Source organism: Kwoniella botswanensis, chromosome 1 (genome assembly GCF_036426115.1).
Source record: "Kwoniella botswanensis chromosome 1, complete sequence".
Taxonomy (NCBI): domain Eukaryota; kingdom Fungi; phylum Basidiomycota; class Tremellomycetes; order Tremellales; family Cryptococcaceae; genus Kwoniella; species Kwoniella botswanensis.
The window spans coordinates 17245600-17269859 of NC_088599.1; the positions used below are offsets into that span (position 1 = coordinate 17245600).

At 46.8% G+C, this 24260-nt stretch overlaps 11 protein-coding genes across 11 annotated transcripts; 5 read left to right on the top strand and 6 right to left on the bottom strand.

The window, feature by feature from the left end:
• Positions 1-516: 516 nt before the first annotated feature.
• Positions 517-1248, bottom strand: L199_006530 (uncharacterized protein; the record flags this gene model as incomplete). Its single annotated transcript, XM_064892229.1, has 3 exons — positions 517-704; positions 758-1134; positions 1214-1248. The coding sequence occupies 3 exons, from the start codon at positions 1246-1248 to the stop codon at positions 517-519; spliced, it is 600 nt and encodes a 199-aa protein (XP_064748301.1).
• Positions 1249-1549: 301 nt separating this feature from the next.
• L199_006531 (uncharacterized protein) lies at positions 1550-3142 on the bottom strand (the record flags this gene model as incomplete). The annotated part of the gene is made up of 11 exons (XM_064892230.1): positions 1550-1700; positions 1758-1925; positions 1988-2097; positions 2152-2250; positions 2305-2348; positions 2399-2560; positions 2612-2682; positions 2728-2771; positions 2826-2980; positions 3035-3053; positions 3101-3142. 11 exons carry the CDS (start codon positions 3140-3142, stop codon positions 1550-1552), a joined length of 1065 nt encoding a protein of 354 aa, XP_064748302.1.
• Positions 3143-3432: 290 nt separating this feature from the next.
• Positions 3433-5958, bottom strand: L199_006532 (uncharacterized protein; the record flags this gene model as incomplete). The annotated part of the gene is made up of 7 exons (XM_064892231.1): positions 3433-3466; positions 3540-3626; positions 3674-4779; positions 4833-5114; positions 5165-5198; positions 5251-5630; positions 5722-5958. 7 exons carry the CDS (start codon positions 5956-5958, stop codon positions 3433-3435), a joined length of 2160 nt encoding a protein of 719 aa, XP_064748303.1.
• Positions 5959-6233: 275 nt separating this feature from the next.
• On the top strand, positions 6234-7286 carry L199_006533 (uncharacterized protein; the record flags this gene model as incomplete). The annotated part of the gene is made up of 4 exons (XM_064892232.1): positions 6234-6502; positions 6555-6789; positions 6843-6944; positions 7002-7286. 4 exons carry the CDS (start codon positions 6234-6236, stop codon positions 7284-7286), a joined length of 891 nt encoding a protein of 296 aa, XP_064748304.1.
• A 235-nt stretch (positions 7287-7521) lies between these two features.
• On the bottom strand, positions 7522-10234 carry L199_006534 (uncharacterized protein; the record flags this gene model as incomplete). Its single annotated transcript, XM_064892233.1, has 7 exons — positions 7522-7701; positions 7749-7917; positions 7969-8064; positions 8117-8286; positions 8343-9368; positions 9412-9755; positions 9805-10234. The coding sequence occupies 7 exons, from the start codon at positions 10232-10234 to the stop codon at positions 7522-7524; spliced, it is 2415 nt and encodes an 804-aa protein (XP_064748305.1).
• An 838-nt stretch (positions 10235-11072) lies between these two features.
• Positions 11073-12099, bottom strand: L199_006535 (GTP-binding protein rhoA; the record flags this gene model as incomplete). The annotated part of the gene is made up of 8 exons (XM_064892234.1): positions 11073-11123; positions 11186-11431; positions 11491-11584; positions 11640-11650; positions 11710-11802; positions 11858-11891; positions 11947-11974; positions 12063-12099. 8 exons carry the CDS (start codon positions 12097-12099, stop codon positions 11073-11075), a joined length of 594 nt encoding a protein of 197 aa, XP_064748306.1.
• Positions 12100-12701: 602 nt separating this feature from the next.
• On the top strand, positions 12702-13709 carry L199_006536 (uncharacterized protein; the record flags this gene model as incomplete). The annotated part of the gene is made up of 9 exons (XM_064892235.1): positions 12702-12719; positions 12770-12814; positions 12870-12914; positions 12967-13041; positions 13089-13113; positions 13232-13277; positions 13328-13454; positions 13518-13626; positions 13684-13709. 9 exons carry the CDS (start codon positions 12702-12704, stop codon positions 13707-13709), a joined length of 516 nt encoding a protein of 171 aa, XP_064748307.1.
• Positions 13710-14305: 596 nt separating this feature from the next.
• On the top strand, positions 14306-16547 carry L199_006537 (uncharacterized protein; the record flags this gene model as incomplete). Its single annotated transcript, XM_064892236.1, has 12 exons — positions 14306-14318; positions 14380-14405; positions 14466-14625; positions 14748-14815; positions 14875-15005; positions 15094-15238; positions 15339-15468; positions 15527-15831; positions 15891-16014; positions 16145-16254; positions 16373-16402; positions 16479-16547. 12 exons carry the CDS (start codon positions 14306-14308, stop codon positions 16545-16547), a joined length of 1311 nt encoding a protein of 436 aa, XP_064748308.1.
• Positions 16548-17027: 480 nt separating this feature from the next.
• L199_006538 (uncharacterized protein) lies at positions 17028-18828 on the top strand (the record flags this gene model as incomplete). Its single annotated transcript, XM_064892237.1, has 5 exons — positions 17028-17045; positions 17155-17235; positions 17569-18483; positions 18541-18712; positions 18782-18828. 5 exons carry the CDS (start codon positions 17028-17030, stop codon positions 18826-18828), a joined length of 1233 nt encoding a protein of 410 aa, XP_064748309.1.
• Positions 18829-19232: 404 nt separating this feature from the next.
• L199_006539 (uncharacterized protein) lies at positions 19233-21648 on the top strand (the record flags this gene model as incomplete). The annotated part of the gene is made up of 9 exons (XM_064892238.1): positions 19233-19807; positions 19866-19938; positions 20000-20112; positions 20175-20341; positions 20399-20476; positions 20530-20641; positions 20705-20771; positions 20823-21370; positions 21426-21648. 9 exons carry the CDS (start codon positions 19233-19235, stop codon positions 21646-21648), a joined length of 1956 nt encoding a protein of 651 aa, XP_064748310.1.
• A 274-nt stretch (positions 21649-21922) lies between these two features.
• On the bottom strand, positions 21923-23610 carry L199_006540 (uncharacterized protein; the record flags this gene model as incomplete). Its single annotated transcript, XM_064892239.1, has 9 exons — positions 21923-21964; positions 22018-22076; positions 22137-22489; positions 22544-22672; positions 22725-22788; positions 22849-23112; positions 23188-23377; positions 23434-23465; positions 23535-23610. The coding sequence occupies 9 exons, from the start codon at positions 23608-23610 to the stop codon at positions 21923-21925; spliced, it is 1209 nt and encodes a 402-aa protein (XP_064748311.1).
• Positions 23611-24260: the final 650 nt, after the last annotated feature.

Sequence of the window (24260 nt, forward strand, 5' to 3'; positions counted from 1 at the left end):
TATGCCGGTGTGTGTTGAAACTGTGGTATGTAAGATAAGGCAAGAAGAGGATGAGGAATGCTTATGTATCAACCTCGGCCAGAGAGAGTGGTGATTAGTCAGGTACGAATGTGGAATTGTAATTGTATTACCGGGATTGGAAGATCCACCGCAGATCTGCTTCCGGTAAAAAAAGAAAACAATACTGCAGGAACCTTTTGCTTTATCCGGAACATCCATCGTAATTGTGCAAACATAATCAGCTCACCAGCCCATCCGTCGGGGTCCGGGGCATCTCCGTCGGCTCACTATGACCCAATGTATCAGACGTCACTCAATAATACTTGCATTTGTCTGGCTGCGGTCTATGTGCCTCTCTACACAGAAGAGCTCCAAACTCTATATCCTCTATACTGATCACAGCCAACTAAGCCCACGATGATTGTTTTTATGTGACGCAACAACTATGGTCACCGATCGACTCCAACAATTCGGTCTCACAGGTTCGGCCAAGAATCTGGGTGGTGACGTACCCCCCTAATGTAAACCCTTCAATCCGCCACTTCGGTCTCTTTTTTTGTTTTGTGCGATAACCTGAGATTGCCTATTCAATTGGTTGTGGCCAAAGGTGTGGATTGTTCTTGATTGTAATCTATCGCAGGAAATGTTCTTGAGCTTGGAGGCATGGGGAGCAGTTCGCACACATTTGAAGGAAGATTGCGGTTCTGATCAGTAGCATTTGTCAGAATGACAACATCAAAAGAGGGAATTTACTTACGGTTTTTCAAGGCTTGGTCTCCTGTCTGTTGTCTTGAGAGAGCCAAGGTGGCAACAGTGTCGCCAGATTGTTTGGCTTGCTGGCTAAGTACTTGGTCTTTTGCTTGGGGTCTTCTCTGATGAACTTCAGGTGCTGAGCCTGACCGCCTTACCCTTCTCTCCCTTTCAATCTCCCTTGCCCATGAATAATCCCATTGAATCTCGTTTCGTCTGTCCTCCTCGTATTCTTGAAACACCAAACTAGCGGATGATGATGAAGTCACTGAGTGTCGTTCGACCTCTTCCAATATCAGCGGATTATACCTGTGGCGTCCGAAAAGCTGTTTGGGGAGGTTCTTCACCCTACGCTTGCCGATGCGGACCTTCTTTGCCCTGCCTCTGTTGGATAGAAGAGATTCTTTAGCAAGTCTATGTCCGATATGGTACTGTTTCCCCGCTTCCTCTGATATCAACTCACAACGATCCAGAAGTGTAGTTAATCTGCCCTGGCATCTTGTTTTGGAGAAAGATCAAAATTGGTACAAGCAGTTCAGGAAGATCGACAATGATTCAAGGTATCAATATGAAAGATGATAGGAATGTACTTTTCTAGGCAGAAGAAACAATTGCTAAAGAGATCAAAGATAGAAAGAGATGTACAATGAGATGAGGGAGAATACATAGAAAGACGGTGCAGTTTGGTTTTCAGACTTGATTGGTTGAATGGGTGGTCCGTGCAAAATCTCTCGGGTTTTCCTGATCAATCTTAATGTACATGCATGAATCCATTCCTGTATAATTACATCTAGATTATCTACAACTTAGCTCTGAACGTGCTATAATCTTCTTCATCGATAATCAATCGATTCATCCCCTTGATAATATCTGAGGCGTCCTTGTCAATCTTAAATACTAGATCTTTACAAGTTGGAATGTCATCGATCAATCCAACGGCTATGCCCGCACTGGATCATAAATCATCAATTTCCCTTCGTGATTCAGCTAAATTTCGATTGACTCACGACCATATACCAGCGTCGTGATCTCCTGTTTCGTAAACCTTCTTACCTCGAGCCCCGGCGACAAGTTCTCTCAAATCCTCAAATTTGGCTCCTCCAGGTCTTTTTTCCAATCTCACGACTTCAGTTGAGACAGCATTTCGATATACTCGAGCGGTATTACGAAGAGTACTGTATTCCATGCTCATGAGCAATGGGCAATGGGAAAATGTCGACATTCACGAACGACTTACCGGAAGATGTGAATAGTATCCTTTTCAGTAGACTCGACTATCTTCTCCTTGATCTTCTGGTGTATGGGAGATTCGACTGTGCACATGAATCTGGTTCCCATATTGACTCCCTATGACATCGTACGATCAGCTTCACCATATATAGCGAAGAGGACACCACTCACCGCTGCTCCAAGAGATAAGGCTGCTGACAGGCCACGACCATCGGCAAAACCTCCAGATGCGATATATGGGATGGATAGCTCTTTGGCAGCACGGGCCAGCTGGAAAACCTGTCAGAGCCGATATCGAGCCCATTGAGACAGCGAGGCACCTACCAGAACGATCCCTCCAATGTCATCCTCTCCTGGATGGCCGGCGCCTTTCAACGGGATTAGCTTTAGAGCGTGATTGGCATTGATGATTACTCACATTCGAAGCCGTCTATACTTAGCACATCGACCCCCATTTTCTGACCTGATAAAGCATGCTTCACAGTCACGCATTTGTGAATCACGAATCTCTTCGGAACAGCATCTGACGCTGAGTGCCCTGGTGGTCTATATGTCTTGATAAACTCGATGAGGGGTTTCGCTGTCAAGCGAGTTAGCCTAATGCTTTACATTCCTAAGGATGAGCACTCACGGTTGTTTCCTGCTGTCTCGAATATATCTACACCTTCTTCCAGAGCAGCTCGAGCGTATCCAGCGCTGGTGCTACAATTAGCGAACTATCTTTCTTCCTCGATTAGGAACACTCACTAATCAGGTGGGTTGATCGAAGGTAGCAATGTGATGTTAACTCCCTGACTTCACCCATCAGCCGCCTTCCTTGGTCATCATGATCAACGGGTACTCACAAATTTCCCTTGACCACTTCCTATGCGTTTCCTAGTCTCTCGTATAGCTTCTCTAAGGGCATCGGGACTTGGCTGTGTCAACGCGGTGAGCATGCCCAAAGCTCCCGCTGAGGCGACAGCAGCGGCGAGAGGAGGGGTTCCGACCCATTGCATGCCTGTATGATTTTTGTTACTACTGATATATGATATCCATCTGTGACCACACTCACCACCTTGGACTATGGGATACTGTCGGAAAAGGCTTGTCAATCCAGGTCCTTCACGGAGGGACTTACCTTTATCCCCAAAATACGCGTCAGTTCGGTTGCTATCGGCATCTCGGCGAGCAGGGGCAAGGAAGAGGTCTATCTGTCTGTATCTGTGTCTGCGATTGAAAGCAGCGAGGGATGGGCTTATACTGATATGACCAGGACGGTGTGTTAGTAACGGAATTGTAGCAACTGTCAAAATGCAATCAGTCATCGAAAGTCAATAGAAAATGGTGTTGATCGTGCACCGGTTATGAATGATAACCGGGGAAGAAAGTTGCTACTGTATGTGCATCATAGGGGATCATGTCGTTACAATCAGATAAACAACGTCAAGATATCAAGATATGAAGAGGAAGCTATGGAACGTATATACGACTGTACCCATCGACTCTGTAGGTTTAGCAAATCAATCGTTAATTATAGCAGTCCTGTGGGTTCTGCGTTTTGCTGGATATCAACTCACTTTCTTCGGCAGCATGGACACATGTGATCTTGAGCTGAAAGTCTAGATGCGAGACTCTCTCGACAATCGTTACAAAGCGCAAGACACCTGCTCACAGGTTAGCACATGTCCCAATCCTTCTGGTGTACACTCACCTGCATGGCCATAGGATGGTATCTCTCATCTGAGTCATGCAGACGACACAAGCTCTTCTCCTCTCTTCATCATCCTCATCCACCGGCTGACCTGCAGAAAATATCCTTCTTTCCTGTATTATCTCTTGCATACCCAGATTAGGTTGTGGAGTTGAGGGACTGTTTGTCAACAAAGCAGCATATCGTCTTCGGGTAAGGGGAGTTGCATTCCTCGAGGTCAGGTGAGCAAGCAGGACTGGCTGGATATCGTCACCATCCTTGTCCTGATTAGCGACCAAGTCTTGATAAAGAGCTTGTTCCTCGATCTCGCTATCTGCGCTTTGGTTGCTTGAGGTCGAGCTGGCATCATCCTCCCAATCCTCATCATCATCTTCCAGATCCACTTGACCCAGGAGGAATCGATTGTAGGAGACTGCTTCGGCTTGAGAGTCAATAGCGGTAGATACAGCGTAGCTTGGCTCTGGCGAAGGTGTGCGGTAAGCTTCAGCTCTTCTCATCGCTTGGACTTCGTCCACCCTTCGAGCGATCCTTCTTCGAGCAATGGCTAGCGGTGGTTCTCTCCATGCCTCTCTTCTCCAGACTCTCCATTGTCTTGGTCCATACCACCATCTCTTCAACCAAGCTTTCTTCACCAGTTTGATGGATTTCCGTCCGACAGGGGTAGCCATGATCATGCCCCATGCGAAAGCTTTAGCACTCTTTGCACAAGCCCGCCAGAACGCTTTTTGTTCTTTCCAGTACATACTCTCCGCATGAGGGTCAGCTAATTGTGATACCTCGATATTGGTAATTTCCATGTCGAAACCCTTTACTCCAGTGACAAACGTCTTGTGAACATCGCTTCCCGTTGCTGACATTTCGATCCAAGGTCCTCGGTGCTCTTCCACGGTGACAAGCTCGTTTCGCAAACCGGAGTACTGGGTCGCCTCGATACAAGCGGTACCAATCTTGAGTAAGGTAACTCCAAAGTCGTCATGTTGATTGGGTACGACGCCCTCATGGGGAAGTAAGCTGACCAAGGAAGGGATATAACCGTAAGTGAAAAGGTAGGTGATAGCCTTGAGGGCGACAGTGAAAGTGATGACCACAGATAGCAGAAGGGCCATCTGATTGGTATGTCAGCTGGGTCAACCTAAGATGCGCGGTGAGATCGACTCACCAGATGTGTAAGGAAGGTGAAGCTAGGGAATTTGAGAGGCGCGGTCAATAATGCATAGACGAAATGCATCAATCCTAGTGTTCCGCAGACTCCCGTAGGAAGGAGCAGATTGTCTCGTAAGGACGAAGATAGCTCCGCGGCTTGCAACCAAGCAAGTTCTGTGAGACCTAGCCAGAGTTGAAATAGGGCGTGTACGTCTGGTCGAGGTCGACTGCTTACTCCAGTAGGGTGGTGATGGGTCAAGGGTGATGAATACAAGTGGAGAAGGAAGGAATAGCCAAACTGAGCTCAACGTCAGCCTAGCAGACTAGGTTACTGCAGAACAAACTCACCAGGTTGAAGCTCGCTCCGACATCCCTTCTTCGGCTGGACCACTTGCATCAGCATCAACTGAGAGTATGTTTGAGACAAGACTTACGACCTATCCAATCCATTCGCCAATCCACCGCATGCCAGTCCCGTACATACACTAATAAACACCTGCCAACAAACCTTTTCCATCTCCATGTTCCCTACCCAATTGCCAATTCGGTTCAATGGGCGACCAAATGACCCACTATCATTCAGCTGAGGCCAGAGATTGGCGACTTGTAGCAGAACGACGGTGAAGATGATCCATGCTCGAGTCAGCGCGAATATACCTGGTAGTCGGATGTACATAGGTGTTGACGGATGGGTCAGTGTCTGCGAGATCGCTTGTCGAAGTCTATGTAAACCTCGACGAGGAGGGTGAGGGAGAGGGGGTGGTGGTGGTCTAGGTCGACGGACGATATGGTGTATACGGTTGAGCAGGATTGCCTATCCGATCAACAATCAGCATTTGGTTGCACGAGTGGTTCTTCAAGGGACTGGAGTATGCTTATTGACTTTTTGGGTGCAGAAGACCTACCATCAAGACAAGAAGTACACCATACCCTGACCCTACGAAACTGAGCGGTCCTATACCACCAGCCAAAGCTCTGCCTTCTCCGGGCTCATCGAACAGTTCCTCGAGTCTGGCGTCGTCACCCGAAGCTCGACCGGATTTGAAGTCGAGGGAAGTGGTGTTGTTGGGGGAAGGAAGGGAGAAGATGAAGTGGTGGAGGAGGTGAGAGAGGCGTGAGCCCATGGCAGTGAGCATGGGCATGTTGGGGGATTGCTGACTTGATCCGATGCTATCGTATAGTGATCACGTATCTACCCAACGAGTAACTTTGGGATCACTGATGCTTGCAACATCACCTCATCCTCCCACCACGACGGCAGCCACGTGGAACCAACCCGAGCCGAAAGAGAACGCGGTCGATCGCCGAATAACGTTTACATGGGACAAGTTTGAAAAAGTTGAAATAAGATATCCACTATGTCCATGTTCATGTAGATGCACAATCAGCACTGCAAGACAAGACCATCTCACCTGGAATGTTCGACAATCACTCAGATAACGATAACCTGGGAGGTCCATCTTCTTCTCGTCGGTCTAGATCCCCTATATCAGATCAGGAAGATGGAGATTTTTTTGGTCTAGATGATCTCCTTCCCGAACCTGAATCACCTTTACCTGCCCCATACTCCTTTTCGACCTATGAGATACCGGACGATGTCGACTTGAAGCTCAATGACGAGGAAAATCGAGGGAGGCAGTTGGTACTTAGGCTGGTAGGAAGTCATCCACTGTGGGGTCATCATCTGTGAGTTATTGATCACTCTCGCCCCAAACGCACGTGTGTTGACGATCATCAGATGGAACACCGCTCGGGTATTCTCGACTTACCTACTGAGGAATCCCTCATTGGTGAAACAACGCCGAATATTGGAACTGGGAGCAGGTGCAGCTCTTCCTTCAATAGCGTGTACCTTGGCAGGAGCGAGACAGGTGGTAATTACGGATTACCCAGATAATGACTTGGTGGAGAATATGAGGTTCAACGTGGATGTGAATATACCGGGAGATTTGAGAGGGAACGTCGATGTGGTAGTGAGTTTTATCATATAGGTCACGGAAAGTCACAGTACTGATGGTGAACACAGGGTCACTTATGGGGACACGATGTCAAGCACTTGATGGCTAGAACCGATAACGGAGGATATGACCTGCTCATACTGAGCGATTTGGTATTCAACCATTCACAGGTGAGTTACTCTATATCCAATTAGCTCTTCAGCCATCTGACACCATTGCACTTCTAGCATGATGCTTTGATCAAGACCGTCAACTCAACGCTCTCATCTTCCCCCGACGCATGCGTGCTAGTATTCTTCACTTCGCATCGACCTCATCTAGTGAAAGAGGACAACGCATTCTTCCCTCGATTAGCAGCATCGGGCGATGGATGGGCATATCAGAAAGTAGTAGAAGAATGGGCCGGTGCAATGTTCGAAGATGATCCAGGAGATGAGAAAGTCAGAGGTACAGTTCACGGTTGGAAAGCTTGGAGAGTTAAACAAGGTGAACAACCCGGTGAGATACACTGATAGATAGACAAATAGATATCAAGATACACAATTATGCATTTTATAATCATATCAAGCTACATATTCACATTTTCATCCTCATCTCAAGCAGTTTTTATATTATGTCATCTCATAATTAGTTGTCGTTAAGGTAAAATTGAAGTGTTTGATCAAGAATGATGGTTTTTGACATGATAAGCCAAGATACTGTTCTTAAGGTATGCGTAACAAGTCATTTTGTAAATACAGAAAAAATCTATCGGAATCTTGCGGGGATGGGTGGAACAGGGGGGGCAGCTGAATGAGGTGGCATTTGCATTGGCATAGGGGGCATCGGAGGCATCGGAGGCATCATCGGAGTTGGCATGGGTTGACCCGCTCCATTGGGGCTTTGAACTGGGGTTTGTCCTTGAAGAGACCGATTTGCAGAGAGTCGCTGTAAAGGAAATCAGCGATAGTCAATCACCAGTTATGTCAACGTACCTCGTAATAAGCGAAGTCCTGAAGCAGACTGGTCTTGGACTTGGATTGGTGGTCCAAGAAGATTTGGAGTACTTCGCATCCAGCCTCGTAAGGCAGTTCTTGGGTATCACGCGAATTGGTTATAGGCTTCTTCTCGGGAGTATTGGTAAGACGTATGTGACGAAGGGCTCTGCAAGGGGCATTAGCGAGGGTTCATGCTCATGAGATAGCAACTACTCACTGCGAAGGGACATCCCGAACAAAGATCCATTTAACCTTGAAAATACCTTTCCACTTGTCTTGAGCCCATACAGTCGAATTGGTGGTTTCATCGACACTATCTATGCGATCAGCAAAAGATGCCAGTATGTATTCGCATGTACACCCACGGAGTCAACATCTGTGCAACACCACAGAAATGTCTAGACCCATTGACGGAGAAGAACAGGTAAATTGGTCCTGTTTCATGCGATTCTCGGAAGGCGTTATCCAATCGCTTATTCCCTAAAACTGTCGAAGACCAGATTTCATGCTTGAGCGATTTTTGAACGTCATCTTCCTACGAAACAAAGATTGGTCAGCAGTTTTCCATCGCATGAGCGTACAGTCACTGACGGTATACGATTTGATGACGAAGAATCTTGCAGCGGCAGGTCGACAGTTGTACGTGGCCGGATTCAATCCCTTTTGCCTAGCCAGCTCGATGACATCTCTATCTTGATTGCTCATCGCTTGGTTCTGCATCATAGCAGTATTAGGAGGCGATGGATACGCAGGGCTGAACGGAGCGCCGAGATAAGGGGGCTGTGGGAAAGACTGCATTCCCTTCATCGCCAGCAGATGTTGTTGCTGGAGATAACCGAAATTCGCTTGTTGCATGAACTGATTCTGATCTTGAGGCCATCCACCTCTTTGGAACTGCTGTTGAGGTTGAGGGGTATAGCTTTGTTGTCTCAAAGCATGTTCCCTCTCTTGCCATGAAGCAGTACCAGGTCCAGCGGATCGAGGTGCGACCAAAGGGGTATGATCAGCTCCGACCAGACTAGTGACCCAGCTTGGCTCATCGCTTGGACGCCATGAAGCACCAGCGGTAGCAGGTTGAGGATGTCTGAGGACATCTGTTTCGAGCGTCAATTTCCTTTCTGGTTGCTGGAACCCTCCACTGCCTTCTACTCCCATCATCTTTCTGCCTAGGTTCATCGCGTCGAACGCATCTTGAAGTTGTTGAGAAGCTGCTCGGTTCCATCCGTCATCTTGACCAGTAGGGATACCAGGAGACCAGACACTGGGTACGATAGGACTGATAGGTGGATGTTCATTATCACTTGACTTGGACAATGCCATTCGCTTCTTGATCTCCTCCTTTTGTTCCAATGTTAACACAGCAGGACTTCGTTCCAATCGCTCACGGACTCGATTGGACGAGCCGTACCCTTGAGTCAAGCTTTGATGACGTTTGAGATCTGCTCCGGGGTGGTTGTTGTTGTCAACTTGCAAATTATGAGAGTCCGGAATGGGGAGTTGAAATGGAGGTAAAGCAGCTGTTGAAGAAACGGGAGGCGGCGTCGGAGGTGTGAAAGGGTTGCGAGGGGTCGTAGTCTGTGATGGTGGAGAAAGCGCTTGGATGATGGGGCGGTGGTGCTAAGACGGGAGTAAGCTCAAGTTCTAGATAATTCGTACTCACCTCGCCAACACCCTTCAGACTGGTACTTCTTCCCAGACCTCCGTTCTCCGAGTGCTTTGCTTGAGCTCGTAGACTTTGTGTGCGAGAGACGTTCGCTCCGACCGAGGGTCTCTCTTCTTCCACTTGAGCAGGGGGCAGAGATACCCTGTTGAACATGGCAAGTGAGGATAACGAGTGAGAGGGAGCATGAGACGAAGGGGGTTGAGCTGTAGGGGGAGAAGCGGGATCCTGAGTGGCGACGGAGATTCTTCTTGGTGGACGAGGGGGAGGAGCCATGCTAGTCATAGTCGGTTTGGGCAGTTCAGGAGGAACCTCATTTTGTCGACCCAGTGTCGGGTTGGCAGCTATCATATCATCAGCATTGAAACGCTAAGATAAATGTTGAACACCCACCTCGTCTTGAGGGCAACGAACTTTGCCTGCTTAAACCTTTACCCCAATTAGACGTCTCCATACCACTTGAACCCTCTTCTGCTTCACCCTCCGGTACGACATCTTCCGTTCTGACCTCCCTTCCACTGCCTTTCCTCATCAATCCACCTTCAGAAGTGCCAGAAGACAGACTACCACTTCGGAACCTGTTCACACCTGATTTCATCCTTGAACCGTGAAACGCCGAAGAGGCAGCTGGGTTGGTGGATATGGACGATGAAGGTTGATGCCTTGTTGTAGACACGGTATTATGCCTCCTCAGTAGAGACTCGCTGTCTGGAGCAGGGGGACCATTGTTGGGTTGTTGGGGCTGTGCAGGTGCTGGTGCACCGAACGAGTTGGCAGATGGACCCCGAGGTTGTCGAATGGGCGCGACTGGTGCTGACGCCATGATGAGGGAAGGTATGCAATACAAGATACAAGTGAGAGTGTGTGGGTTGCAAGGGACGTGCCAAGAAGTGAATGATTTCTGTGGAGTGAGATATGATACAAAGAAGAGATATATGAGATGATTATGTGATGGTTGGTGAGATGATGATGTCAAGTGAAGTAGTAGCAGTGAAAAGGGGAAAGGGCGTATAGAGCGGACCTGTGCGTGTGACTTTGGATTTGACACTCTTCTACCTCTATCTTCATCTACAGACAACTATGCAGTCTATCAATTTGGAACGAGATGTTAGAACAAAAGACTGTGCTGGTAATGGATGCTTAATGCAGCGGAGGAATACTGTAGGGAAACAGGGAAACAGGATCCTCAGCACAATCAAGGATGACAATCAAGGATGACAATCAAGGATGACAATCAAGGATGACAATCGTAATCATCCCATATCATCATCATCCTCAAACACGCTTTAGCTCTCCGAATACTTCCTTTCATACACAATCAACAGCCAGACACTTCCTCATTTCTCACGCACCATCGCTAATCCGATGCTAATTGGATATACATGCCCATGCCTATTGCCCATGTGGCAGATGTCAATCATGTAACGCATCAATTATCATCTCGAGCCTCATCATATCACATAACAGAATAAATCGACGGAAAGGAGTGGAAAAGAGGGCAAAAGGACACATTAGGACGATCCTGGATAAATAGTGAATGAGGAGAAAAGGTAAATATGACAGGGAAGGAAGAGCGTAAAGAAGAGGTATAAGTCCACCTAATGATGGGATGACGGTGATGTAAATAGTGGGAAGAAAAAAGTACAACTCGAATCTAAACCTTAGAGTACGACACAACCTTTTCCTTTCTTGGATCTTCCTGATTTCTTGCTCTGCAAATATCGCATATAATGATTTAGCATTGTCCTCAGTCCTTGATATCACACCGACTCACCATCAAAGCATGTCTTGTTGCAGTTTGGAATACTTCTTTGACACCTTCACCGAGCTTGGCACTACATTCAACGTAACCTTGAGCACCAATCTTTTGAGCGACAGCCAAACCCTCGGCTCGGGTAACGGGTTTTTGGTTCATTCTAGCGAGGTCGTGGACGGTCTTTGGGTCATCTCGGAGATCCTTCTTACAGGCGACGAGGATGATTGGAAGACCTTGACAGAAGTGGAGGACTTCGGAGATCCACTGTGTTTTGACGACGGTGTCAGCTACCAGTTGTCGTACAGAGATTACGATACACACACCTTTTCTTGTACATTATCAAGAGAATCAGGAGAGTCGATGGCGAAACAGATCAGGATGACGTGTGAGTCGGGGTAAGAAAGAGGTCGGAGTCGACTATAGTGACGTGAATCAGTATTATTTCCCCTCTTCTGCGTTGCTTGTGACCCACTCGTAATCTTCCTGTGAAAAGGTCAATGCGTCGTCAGTCACCCGTTGCCACTCAATCGAATATCACTCACTTGACCAGCAGTATCCCAAAGAGCTAGCTCGACCTTCTTACCATCTACCTCGACATCTGCAACGTAGTTCTCGAACACGGTGGGGACGTAGACCTAAAGATGAGATTGTTAGGAATGGCATACTACCACTTTCAATGGACGAACGGACCTCTGGGAACATGCCCTTGCTGAAGACGATGAGGCTGTGAATGGGCAGTAAGCATACTGCTCGAATCAAATCTATGAGCTTGAACTTACAGACATGTTTTACCACAAGCACCATCACCTGTGATGATAGTCAGTAAAGAGATTGTTATATACGTGACAAGAGACCCTTTGTTTGAGAAGGTTTATCAGAGTTCATATCTGCTCACCGACAATGACCAACTTCCGCCTGATCTCTCCTGACATCTTGATTTCTAGTTCTTATGAGTAGATTTGGATGAGGCTGTTGAAGCTGAGAGTGTTGATGCGTATGTGTGTATAACCTGTTGATGACGATGGTGGTTCGATGATAGTCTGATGATAAGTGTAAGGAGTGAGGAGAGGAGATGAGGATATTCAACGAGTTGTTAGGGTGAGGCTTGACTCTGACGAGATTCATCAGTCTCAACCCACACTATATCCATCTTTCTAATCCACCTTGATGTTTTCTAATGATCGGCGCTTTGATTTTGTAATCGGGACTAATCCGGTTGTAAAGGTTATAATGGTGTTACTAGGTGCGATCTCACCTGCACACGGCGTTTCAGGGTTGTGGCGGTGCTATTCCAACTATTCTATTGTTTTTGTGTTCACGTGTTTGCCTGTCGCGTGTGTTATTTTGATTTCGTCTCTTAACTCTCACGCACGGACCCACGGTTTAACCGGTGTCTCCACTCTACACTCTGACGACAGCCATTCACTTTGAGACTGTACCACTTCTCCTCACTCAGTATCGACGAGTCAACGATTCATTGCCCTCTGAGCTACATACATACATCCCTATCTGACAGCCTCACCTGGTAATCAACATGTCCCATCCACAAGAGGTGAGCTGCTGAATGACTATGCCGTACATCGCAGCTTACCCCATGCACAGGCCACCGAAGACGACTTGGCTCCTACCGAAACCCAAGGCTACAAGGCGAGTCAACGCCATCGGCATTGTAGACGACTATATGTGCTGATTGGTCTTTTAGGTCGGTCAAAGCAAGACCGTCGCAGAGCTTGCTGCTCTTGATCAGGTACGTTTGGTCACATTTTGACCGTCTCATCAGCTAATTTGTCTTGATACAGGAAGACGAGTCTCTTCAACGTTGGAAAGCTTCCCTCGGTCTGGCTGCTTCTGCAGGTGCGGGTGGTAACAAAAAGGTGAGCGACAGGTATTGGTCATACATCTAAACTAATTCTGGCGATAGGTTGTTCTTAAAACCCTCTTCCTCAGTTCTCCTACTCTTTCCAAGAACATCTCTATAGATCTCACTCAACCAGCTGCCGACCTTGCTAAACTCAGGAAAGAACCTTGTGAGTCCTCAATCACCCGAACTTAACTGACATGTAGTGACTATCAAAGAGGGTGTCGAATACTCCGTTGGTATCACCTTTACGTGAGTGTTTTGACAGTATGGTTGTCCCTCAGTCTAACGTTTGATTCTAGCGTCGAGAACGAAATCGTCTCCGGGTTGCGATTCTTACAAGTCGTCAAGAGGTCAGGTGTCAAGGTCGATAAGACAGAGGCAATGCTTGGATCTTACGGCCCTCAACCAGCACCTTACACCAAAGTCGTCAGTCCCCTATTCTAAAATATCCATATGAGATATTCTCTCATACCGTCATTTTAATCTCAGTTCGCTTCCGAGGAGTCACCTTCAGGTATGCTCGCCAGATCCGGAACATACTTTGTTAGATCTCGAGTGACCGACGATGACAATAACATCTGGCTTGACTTTGAATGGAGTGAGCTGGTAATTTCGTCATGTCGTGATACATCCAAGCTGACATTTGCCATAACAGGTTTCAAACTCGCTAAAGAATGGTAGATGTAGATTGCACACACAAAAAAGACTAGTTATGACCGTTCTGAATCTTATGTCTATACCATGCACACTTGTTATCTGATGCTTTCTTGTCCGTTCACCGATTGTATCCGGCATGTTTCTGGAAGTCGATCTTACCGCAAAGACCGATCATGCTAATCCTCCGCATCTGCAAGCTCAGATGCGCTCCTCATGCTTGCCTTTCCAGGTAAAGTGGTCTCACACATGCATTTCACCTCAATGAATCCCTCTTCGGCGTCTGAGTGTCTTCAATAGCTTGGTGGGAGGGTTTTGTCGTGGTGAGGAGAAAACATACCGGACCCAGCTGAAGGGGACTGGGCAATAAAGTGGGGTGCCCAAATAGGTTTCGCCTAAACATGATGAGCGTGTCCACCTTCGTGACGTGCATGGAATTGCAGACAATAATGGAAATGGACAATACGATCCAGACGCATCAAGAGACAGGCTTCTGAAGGTAGACGGTGTACATTCTAATCCAAATTATCTGTCAGTGGCGGTGGCACCATAAAATACACCTCTCAGCACACCACCCTCTACCATTAGCAGTTGGTTCAAGTAGGAATTTATTCTAGGTCAACATGGCCAGTTTAGGTAGGTCTGCCTATTCCTCCAGATGAATAGTGTAGCTGATCTCTGTGGACACGACTTTCAGTTGCTATCCTAGATGTCAAGGGAAAGGTGAGCTGGGAATAAGACCTAGATTGAAGCCCCCGATTTTACTGATATCGAATTGAACAGTCCCTCATCCAACGATCTTACCGAGACGATGTCCCTCCGTCCTACATTGAAAGATTCTTGCCCTTGGTACTGGAGATGGAAGAGGAGAACGTGCAGGTGACGCCTTGCTTCTCGGACGAAGGAATCAATTATATGCATATCAGGCATAACAATCTGTACCGTGAGTGCGGTACTCGTTGGCATACCTGTGCATGATGAACGAAACATTGTCTCGATGTATAAACATACCGAAGCTCTCCTAAACCAAGCTCGAGCTGACGTTTTACCATTCATGATATATAGTACTTGCCCTCTCGAAACGAAATTCAAATGCGGCCGAGATCATCTTCTTCCTCCATCGATTATGTTCAGTGAGCTATATCGCTTCTCCCCTTGATCAATCCGCTTCTGACCCTATCATCAAATTTAGGTCCTGACAGAATACTTCAAAGAGCTCGAAGAGGAATCAATCAGGGACAATTTTGTGATCATATACGAGCTGTTAGATGAGATGATGGATTTTGGATTCCCTCAAACGACCGAATCTAAGATATTGCAGGAGTGAGTCGTTGTTTTTCCATCAATACATCAATAATCTATATGTGTGGCATTTCTGATGGCTCGTTATTTCTCGTTTTCTGTACCATAGGTATATCACCCAAGAATCACATAAACTCGAAGTACAAGCTAGACCTCCTATGGCTGTGACCAATGCTGTTTCGTGGAGATCTGAGGGAATCAGGTATAGGAAGAACGAGGTGTTTTTGGACGTTGTGGAGAGTATCAATCTTTTGGTGAGTCATATTGGGTCCTTGAAGCAGGTACACACGTGGAAGGAATAACGTCGTATGCTAGTGTGATCAAGCTGATGATCATACCGATCCTTGCTTTTAGGTCAATGCATCCGGGAACGTCATACGATCGGAGATCCTTGGTGCAGTCAAGATGAAGTGTTACCTCACAGGAATGCCCGAATTGAGATTAGGTCTAAATGACAAGGTCATGTTTGAAGCTACAGGACGAGGTAAGCTCGCTCTATGCTCCGCATACGAATGATCATTCGATCTGATATGGCTGCTCAGGTGCCCGAGGGAAATCGTTCGAGATGGAGGACGTCAAATTCCATCAATGTGTACGACTTTCTCGATTTGAGAACGATCGAACTATATCTTTCATACCACCTGACGGCGAATTTGAATTGATGTCCTATCGGCTCTCTACACCTGTCAAACCCTTGGTCTACGTAGAAGCTAGTGTGGAGAATCATAGAGGCTCAAGAGTAGAATACATGGTGAAGGTCAGAGGCCAATTCAAGAGAAAGAGTACAGCCAACAACGTGGAGATTTTTGTCCCCGTCCCAGATGATGCTGACAGTCCCAAATTCAGAGTAAGCAACACTATTCTTCCAGCACAAGATGTAATATAGCTAATCTTTAGTTTTATTAGACATCGGTGGGATCGGTCGTGTATGCTCCAGAGAAATCAGCATTTGTCTGGAAAATCAAACAGTTAGGTGGTGGAAGGGACTATATGATGAGAGCACACTTTGGTCTCCCTAGTGTTCGAAATGGTACGTAGCGGATCTCCATCAGTTATCACCCAAACCATGATCGTGATCATCGCTAAATCCTGAATACCTAACACCTCTCAAATTCATCTCTTCATCTGCTCCTTCACCCCACTTTGACTCATGATCATAGACGAAATCGATAAGCGAGCGCCTATCTCAGTCAATTTTGAGATTCCCTACTTTACTGTCTCAGGTATACAGGTCAGATATCTCAAAATCGTAGAGAAATCAGGTTATCAGGTGAGTTTGTGGCACTTTCCGTCTCCCCCAACTCGACTCCATTTTCCAATCATCCTCCTTTTTTTTCTGTATTTTCGTTAAATCTCACCTTTCTGACACCCAACTTGATCTGAATCAGGCTCATCCCTGGGTCAGATATATTGCCAAAGTGAGTTTCTTTAGCTAGAAACGATAACCATGAAGAGAAGAGGTGCTGACAATGACTGGGAAACGATGTGTTGCAGAACGGAGACGATTACGTCCTTCGAACGATTACCGACGCCAAATCCTCCTCTATTATCGCTCCTCTTTGATGATCCTATACCCTCTAGATGTATCTGGCTCTTGCCCGTTGTGTTTATACCATACTATGCATACGATTATATTGATACCAGGACTTGGAAAGGCAAACGAGTGACAAGATGTGGGAGGTGCAGAAGGATGTAAGTGGCGCCACGCACGTGGTCCCAGAGAGGGATGGCTGCCACGCGAGGGGATATGAGTAATTCCGATATGCCGGCGGTGTAATCTTGCTGTAATCTAGAATTTAAGCTCAGGGAGACGAACGCGTGAGGTTATTCGCTTTACTCTGGTGCTAGTTCCGGATTAGGAGTAGGTCGCATACACCCCCCCTACCCTACCACCACACGCATACTCCAACTTTTCATCCATCAACTCTAATCTATATCTATCTCGTTTCTCTTTCCTCTTCTCTCTTCAACCCATTCATAATTCATCTTCAACCCCTCTTACCCTCCTTGTCACACCCCTTCCATTCTTTACAAAACAACAACATGTCTGGTGAACAAGAAGTGAGTCTGAAAAAATCCTTATCAAATTCCTCAACCGATCACTCAACGCTCCACGTACGCGTCACGTCCCCTGTAACGATAAGCTGACCAGTACTTTTCATGATTTCAGCAAAAGATCACTGAGGTCGGTGCCAACAGATTCGGCTTCGACTCTCGAGTCCAAGTTGATACCTTGAGAAGCTTGTACCTTGTGAGTGTAGCTATCTGTCATCGCATCCTATATTTCATCTTATCACGTCCCCTCGTCGCCTTATCACTTCCCCCTTTCGCCCATCTTTTAACGCGTTATATTTATCTTTTCTCCCTCCGATTAACCTCTGCTTCACCCCTTCTCATCCTATACCTCTTGTCCTCTTCTTGGTTCCTCCTTCTGGTCCTTCAATTCTCTCCTTATTCCCCTCCTTTCGTTGTGCATACCATCATCTGATTTTACTGTACACCAATGGAAAATCCTCAACCAGACACGTTGATTGTGTTTCCTTTCACGTGCCTGTTACTAACCTCCTTTTTCCACGCTCTGTAGACCCCTGCTTTCCTCAAAGAAGGTAACAAAGAAACCGATCTCGCTGGTCAAGGTCACAAGGACTACGGATCCGAGTCCACCTACTTCAAGGAGACCGATTCCATCCAATACACCACCGTCGCCAAATTCCCTCCCGTTAAGAACCTCCCTAACACCGAGCGAAAGAGAATTCTCGTCACCGGTGGTGCTGGTTTCGTCGGTTCCCACTTGGTCGATCGACTCATGCTTCTCGGTCATGAAGTTACCGTTCTTGACAACTTCTTCACCGGTAGCAGGACTACCGTCTCTCACTGGGTTGGTCACCCCAACTTTGAAATGGTCAGACACGATGTAGTCAACCCATTCCTCATCGAAGTTGACCAAATCTACCATCTCGCTTGTCCCGCCTCTCCTCCTCACTACCAATACAACGCCGTCAAGACCATCAAGACCTCTTTCATGGGTACCCTCAACATGCTTGGTCTCGCCAAGCGAACCAAGGCTAGATTCCTCATCACCTCCACGTCGGAAGTCTACGGTGACCCCGAGGAACACCCTCAACGTGAAGAATACTGGGGTCACGTCAACTGTATCGGTCCTCGAGCTTGTTACGATGAAGGTAAACGAGTTGCTGAAACCCTCACCTACGGTTACCAAAGACAAGATGGTGTCGATGTCAGAGTCGCTCGTATCTTCAACACTTTCGGTCCTCGAATGAACCCTTACGATGGTCGAGTCGTCTCCAACTTCATCATCCAAGCTCTTAAAGGTGAAGACATGACCGTTTACGGTGATGGTCAACAAACCCGATCCTTCCAATACGTTCACGATTTGATCGATGGTTTGATCCTCCTCATGAACGGTGACGAGACCCGACCTACCAACATTGGTTCTTCTCACGAGTTCACCATCATGGAATTCGCCGAGGCTGTCAGAGTGAGTCAGAGTCACGGCTTCAGAGTGAGGTGATTCGTTGCTGATACTTTCATTCAGGACATCGTCGAGCAAATCCAAAAGGAGGAAGGTGTTGCCAACCCCCGACGAGTCAACATCATCCACAAGGAGATGCCCATTGATGACCCTCAACGAAGAAGAGCTGACACTGCTCGAGCCAAGGAATCTCTTGAATGGCAACCTAAGTGGTCTGTCAAACAAGGTGTCGAGGGTGAGTTGATGCTTTTGTTTTCCCATTTTCACGACCATCGCTAATCTACCCTATGCTTCTTTACCACAGAAATGGCTCGATACTACCTCAGAATGATCCGAGAAGGAAAACTCTAGATTGCTTGATGGAATTCATTACATAGATTATTTGCCTGCGAGAAAATTTTGGATTTTAGAGAGAATGCCCATCATCATTTATCGAGAACAGACCCCGTCTTATTTATCGTATATACACATTCATTGAGATCTTGGATATGCTAGCATACCCTATGTCAGTCCTGCTTGCGTGTCTGCGTACCATATGTGATCTGCATGTTGTGATGAGGTGACTGATGACTGAGTATGCCACATTCGTCCCATTGAGATATCCACGTTGTACAGCTGTACCTTGTTTATCGCGTACCCGCACCGGTTCGACCTAACATCCAGAATGATATTCGAATAACCTTTTGTTCATTCCTTCATTATCAACAATCATTTTATCATCCCGTCGCTCACTCTCAGATCCCTCTCTATTCGCAATGTCCGCAGAAGAAACCAACCAGCTAGAATCGTCAAATAATGCCGGTCCATCAACGCCTGCGCCTCCAACAGTGATCGTTGACGAGGCAGCCGATACTTCTTTGCTGGATCTACCAATCTCGGATCAAGCTCAAGCAGGGTATCATGCACCTCCTGCCCAACCTTCCGAGCCAATCACCACCCCTGCTCCACCACGTACAGAACCGATCGTACCAGACGCACCCTCTCATCAACCTCCGGCAAAAGGGTTACCCCTCTCCACACCTTCCTCATCACTCACACCTACCGCCCCTCGACCTGCTCAAGCAGACCTAGCCGAATTCGACCCATATGCTACACCAGCTCCGACCTTCTCCTCTTCAGCGTCGAAAGATCCGGTCACACCGGCGAGGAACAATGCTCGACTTGATCCATCTTCTTCAATACCGCAGGAAACACCTAGACAGGTCGGTTTAACCGAAGCTGAAAGTAGTGGATCTATCAACTCAAACACCGAGCCTACATTTAACTTCTCTGGATTCTTGAAGGATCTAAGGACAAAGTCTGCTGAACCTATAGCTCGATATTTGAAAAGGTGAGTCAGGTCAATTCCTATGACAAAGATGCATTTACTGATATCATGTTTGACGCAGCTTCTTATCGAATTTTGCTAAGAAACCATTTACTGTCAACGAGCAGATCAAATTGATACATGACTTCCTTGCTGTGAGTCTCGACATCCATGTGCATTTCAGGATAGGTTCAATCCTTGCTCATATTGTTACAGTTCATATCCGAGAAAATGGCTCAGGTCGAACCGTGGAAATCACAGACACCGGCAGAGTTCGACAATGCTCTGGAAGCGATGGAAAAGCTAGTCATGAACAGGTTATACAACTAGTGTGTATCCTTCGCTCATCTTCTTCCTTCTTCCTGAGGCTGATGCCTGTCGTATTTTTCAGCACTTTCACCCCTCAATTGGTACCTTCTCAGCCTATCACTACTGACGATCTAGAACGAGATGCAGTGTTCGCACAGAGAGTGAGGTTGTTCGGATGGGTTAGGGAAAAACATCTGGATGTACCTGAGGGAGAAGCTACCCAGGGGTTTTTGGGATTTGCCGAGCAAGGTGTGTCGAGACTTCCGATACTATCAAACTTACAGCTAACGGCGAGATATTTATCAGAACTGCTCAAGATAAATCACTATAAAGCGCCTAGAGATAAAATGATCTGTATCCTCAACTGCTGTAAAGTGATATTCGGTGAGCTACTCTAGGTAGTTTGGTCAACCTACGAAGCTAACGATCCATCATAGGTTTGATACGGAATGTTTATGGTGCTGAAGCGACTGGGGCGGATGCATTCGTGCCTATATTGATCTTCGTTGTGCTCCAAGCCAATCCTGATAACATGCTGTCCAACATCGAGTAAGTAAAGAACTATCCTATCAATGATGTAGAGTAGGATCTGTCATCTAACTGCAAGCATAGGTATATCAGCCGTTTTCGAAGTGCTTCCAAGTTGCAAGGAGAAGCTGGCTACTATCTTTCCAGCTTGGTAGGTCAACCCGCTATGCTTTGATACTCTCCGCTGATATGACCCTCTCAGAGCGGAGCTATCGCATTCATAGAGACAATGGATGCTTCAAGTCTGAGTAACATTACCCAAGCAGAATTTGAGAAGAACGTCGAAGATGCTATCCAAGAATTACCGCCTTCACCATCAGCTTCAACTGCTCGAGCATTACCCCCCGCAGATATGTCTCCGTTCTCCGCTGTCACCTCGGGAGAGGAAGCTGCTCGACCATTGTCTCTCACAACCACTGTTCAAGCCTTGGATGGTACCAAACGGTTCTTCCAACGTACCGGTAACTTGGCTCAGGAGGCAGTCAGTAAACCTCTCAGCGCCATCGGCAAGATCCTAGAAACCATGCAGAGTCCGACCGACGATAGGTCTGAAGATGGCAGTACGAGTGGTGAAGAACGATCACCTGAGAGACGACCTAGGCAAGAGCAGCAGACTCCAGCTTCGAGGGATGTATTCAGAACTAGAAGATCTCAATTCAATAGAGCTGCTACGCCCGAAAGTCCGTCGAGAACTTTGCAAGGTTTCGGCTTGGGTATACCTGGAGATGGGTCAGCTCCAGCCTCACGAGCGTCAGTATTTTCGCTTGTCATTCTTGATTGACAAGATGCTGATCCTGTTTCTTAGTGGAACGCCATCCCCTGGTGATAACCCCATTCCTGATTTCTCATCATTGCAGCTTCAATCGACCATCGACATGTCCCAAGAAGCTTACGCACAAACGCGGCGAGCTAACGTACAGACTCTGCATCAAATGTTCCCTGCACTGGATGAAGATGTGGTTGAAGCGGTCTTGGAAGGAAGTGGAGATGATTTGGGTTTAGCTATTGATCGATTATTGGAGATGTGATTTGACCCCCCGGTTACTTGTATATATAGACGAATTCTCATGACTTTCATGAATGATGTACAGTATATTCTTTATGTGATATATCTATGTCCTATGCATGGATCCATATTCCCGTATAATCAAGTGATAAGTGGAAAAATCTAAGGTGGTATACATGTTTTCGGTTCCAAGCTCCTTTAAATGTATATATATATGTATATATATATGGACATCTGTAGTGGGTAATCCATAATATTCGGCAGCGAGATTCTCTGAGTTGAAGAGCACTGCTTGCTTAAAGCAAGACTTCGTTGGCTGAGTTTCGGTTCAGAGATTTCTAACCAATCCCGAGTCAGCTATCATCTTTTCCCGCAGTCCTGGACAGCTTACGTTAGGAAGCACAATACAGCTTCTGACGAGAGTTTCTGGGGCGAGAGATACCTCGGTAGCTACATGCCATACGGCGTATTAGCCTTTCATGTCTTATACATGATATATAGATTGCTCACCTAAGATGGTCACACTGATTTGACCTTTGACATCTTGTTCAGGTTCAGGTTTCCCATCCACTCTAGCCCAAGCACCGACATTGCAGTTGGCTCCTACAATCGAATTCAATACGCAAGAATGTTGTTCCAGATTTGTACCTTCCAACACTATCGCATCTTTGACTCTGACACCTGCTCCTACGGTCACACCTGGACCGATAGCTACGTTAGGTCCGATCTTGGCTGTTGGGTCGATCGTAGCTGTCGAGTCGATGTAGACGGGTGAGATGACGTTGGGGGATGATTTGGCGAGGAAGTCGGGGTAGGTCTTTTGGATTCGAGCGAGGTAGAGGGAGTTGGCAGTAACAGCGGAGCTATGAAAGGGCGCTTGAGTGCATGATTTTAGTGAATAGGTGAAGCTTACTCACGCAGCGGTTTTGATCTGTCTCCAGAAATCTTTGCACTGATACACGTACATCTTCTTAGCAGCTGCCAGGGGGACTATGACATCTTGTTCTAATCGAAGGATCTCGTCTGGCTTGACCAAAGGATCTTCTCTGTACAGGAATTATCAGCTTTCCAGCCACTGTTGCCAAAAAGCTAACTCACGCAGCACGAGCAGTCTTCTCATCCATGGCAATTTTGATCTCGTCAAATAATGATTTATCGAATACTGAACAGATGGGATCAGCTTAGCTTCGCTTCTCTAAGATGGCAGACAGGAATAGCTTACAGTAAACACCTCCGTTGACAGTGTTGGAGATCCAGCTATCAGGTTTCTCGACATAATGTACCATCAATTGACTCTCAGGTTCAGTAACGATGCAACCGTATTTCTGAGCAGACTCCTTTCTGACGTTGACACCCATGATCGTACCTACACCTCGGTGTTTGGAGTGCAATTCGAGGATTTCGGTGAAAGGGAATGCGGAGCAGATATCGATATTGCAGATGAAGATATTTTGTGGTACAGGTGGACGAAGGATTGAATCCCGGACTGTCAGAACAGTGTTGTCAGCTCCTGATAAATCTCGAAATAAGTGTGAGTGCATGTATACTGAAAGAGACCTACAGTGATAAAGACCACCAGCAGTACCAAGTGCCTTGTATTCTCTCAGGTAACTTATAGCGATGTTGGGGAATTCCCTCTTGGCTTCTTTGATGAATCCACTCATCACTGAATCCTCGTAGAAACCAATCATGATAACCTCGGTGAGACCTGGTACTTTGGCAAAAGCGGAGAGAGGGTGCCATATCATGGGCTATAGAATATTATCAGCATAGTGAGCTAACCATGTGTAAGCTTGAATATACCTACCTTCCCAGCTATGGGGAGAAGGGGTTTGGGACCTAACCAGTACGAAATCAGCCAAAACCATACCTCTCGCCTTGAACATTGAGCATTGATCCGACACTTACAATCAAGCGTCAATGGACGCATTCTGGTTCCCTTGGAGGGACCACCGATGAGCAACACTCCTTTTGAGACTGACATGGTGGATCTGGCTGTTCTGAGGTGTAGTGATGGCAGGTGGAGAAGAGGTTTTGCTGATGAGCTTGATGGGTTGATACGGACACGCGAATATGAACGTGTAGCGGTAAGTTAGAACGTAGGATGAAGTCGGTGGTGGCATTGGCATTAGCTTCAACCTTACCCGGAGTACTAATCATGTTGTGACTACGAATGAACCCTGAGATAACAAAACGGATTAGGTAAAAATTGCTAATGGGGTGATCAGATCTGTAATGGGTGATCGTCATCAGTTTGTTTGTAATAGGCAGTTGATTCCGGAAATAGACGACGTCCACCACGCATTGAGTTGAGTGCTAGTAAGATACCCTGCAAGTTGACCTCGATTAAACCCTACTGATAATCACACACTCACACCCACTTCAGTGATAAACATCCTCATCCATCTCATTGCTATTCGACTCGTATACATCTCGCTAACACTCAAGAAGGAAAGCCACTCGGTCCTCGTGTCAAGCCGTGAGTGTCAGCATCCTTTTCATTAAAAAGACCGCTTTGGACAATGACGCTCATGCCCGTTCCTCATTTTTCCCCATGACCAATTCAACATTTTCATCTTGGTACGTTCCCGTCTCCTCCATTTCCTTGGAGATAATCTCCCACCAGTCCAGTCA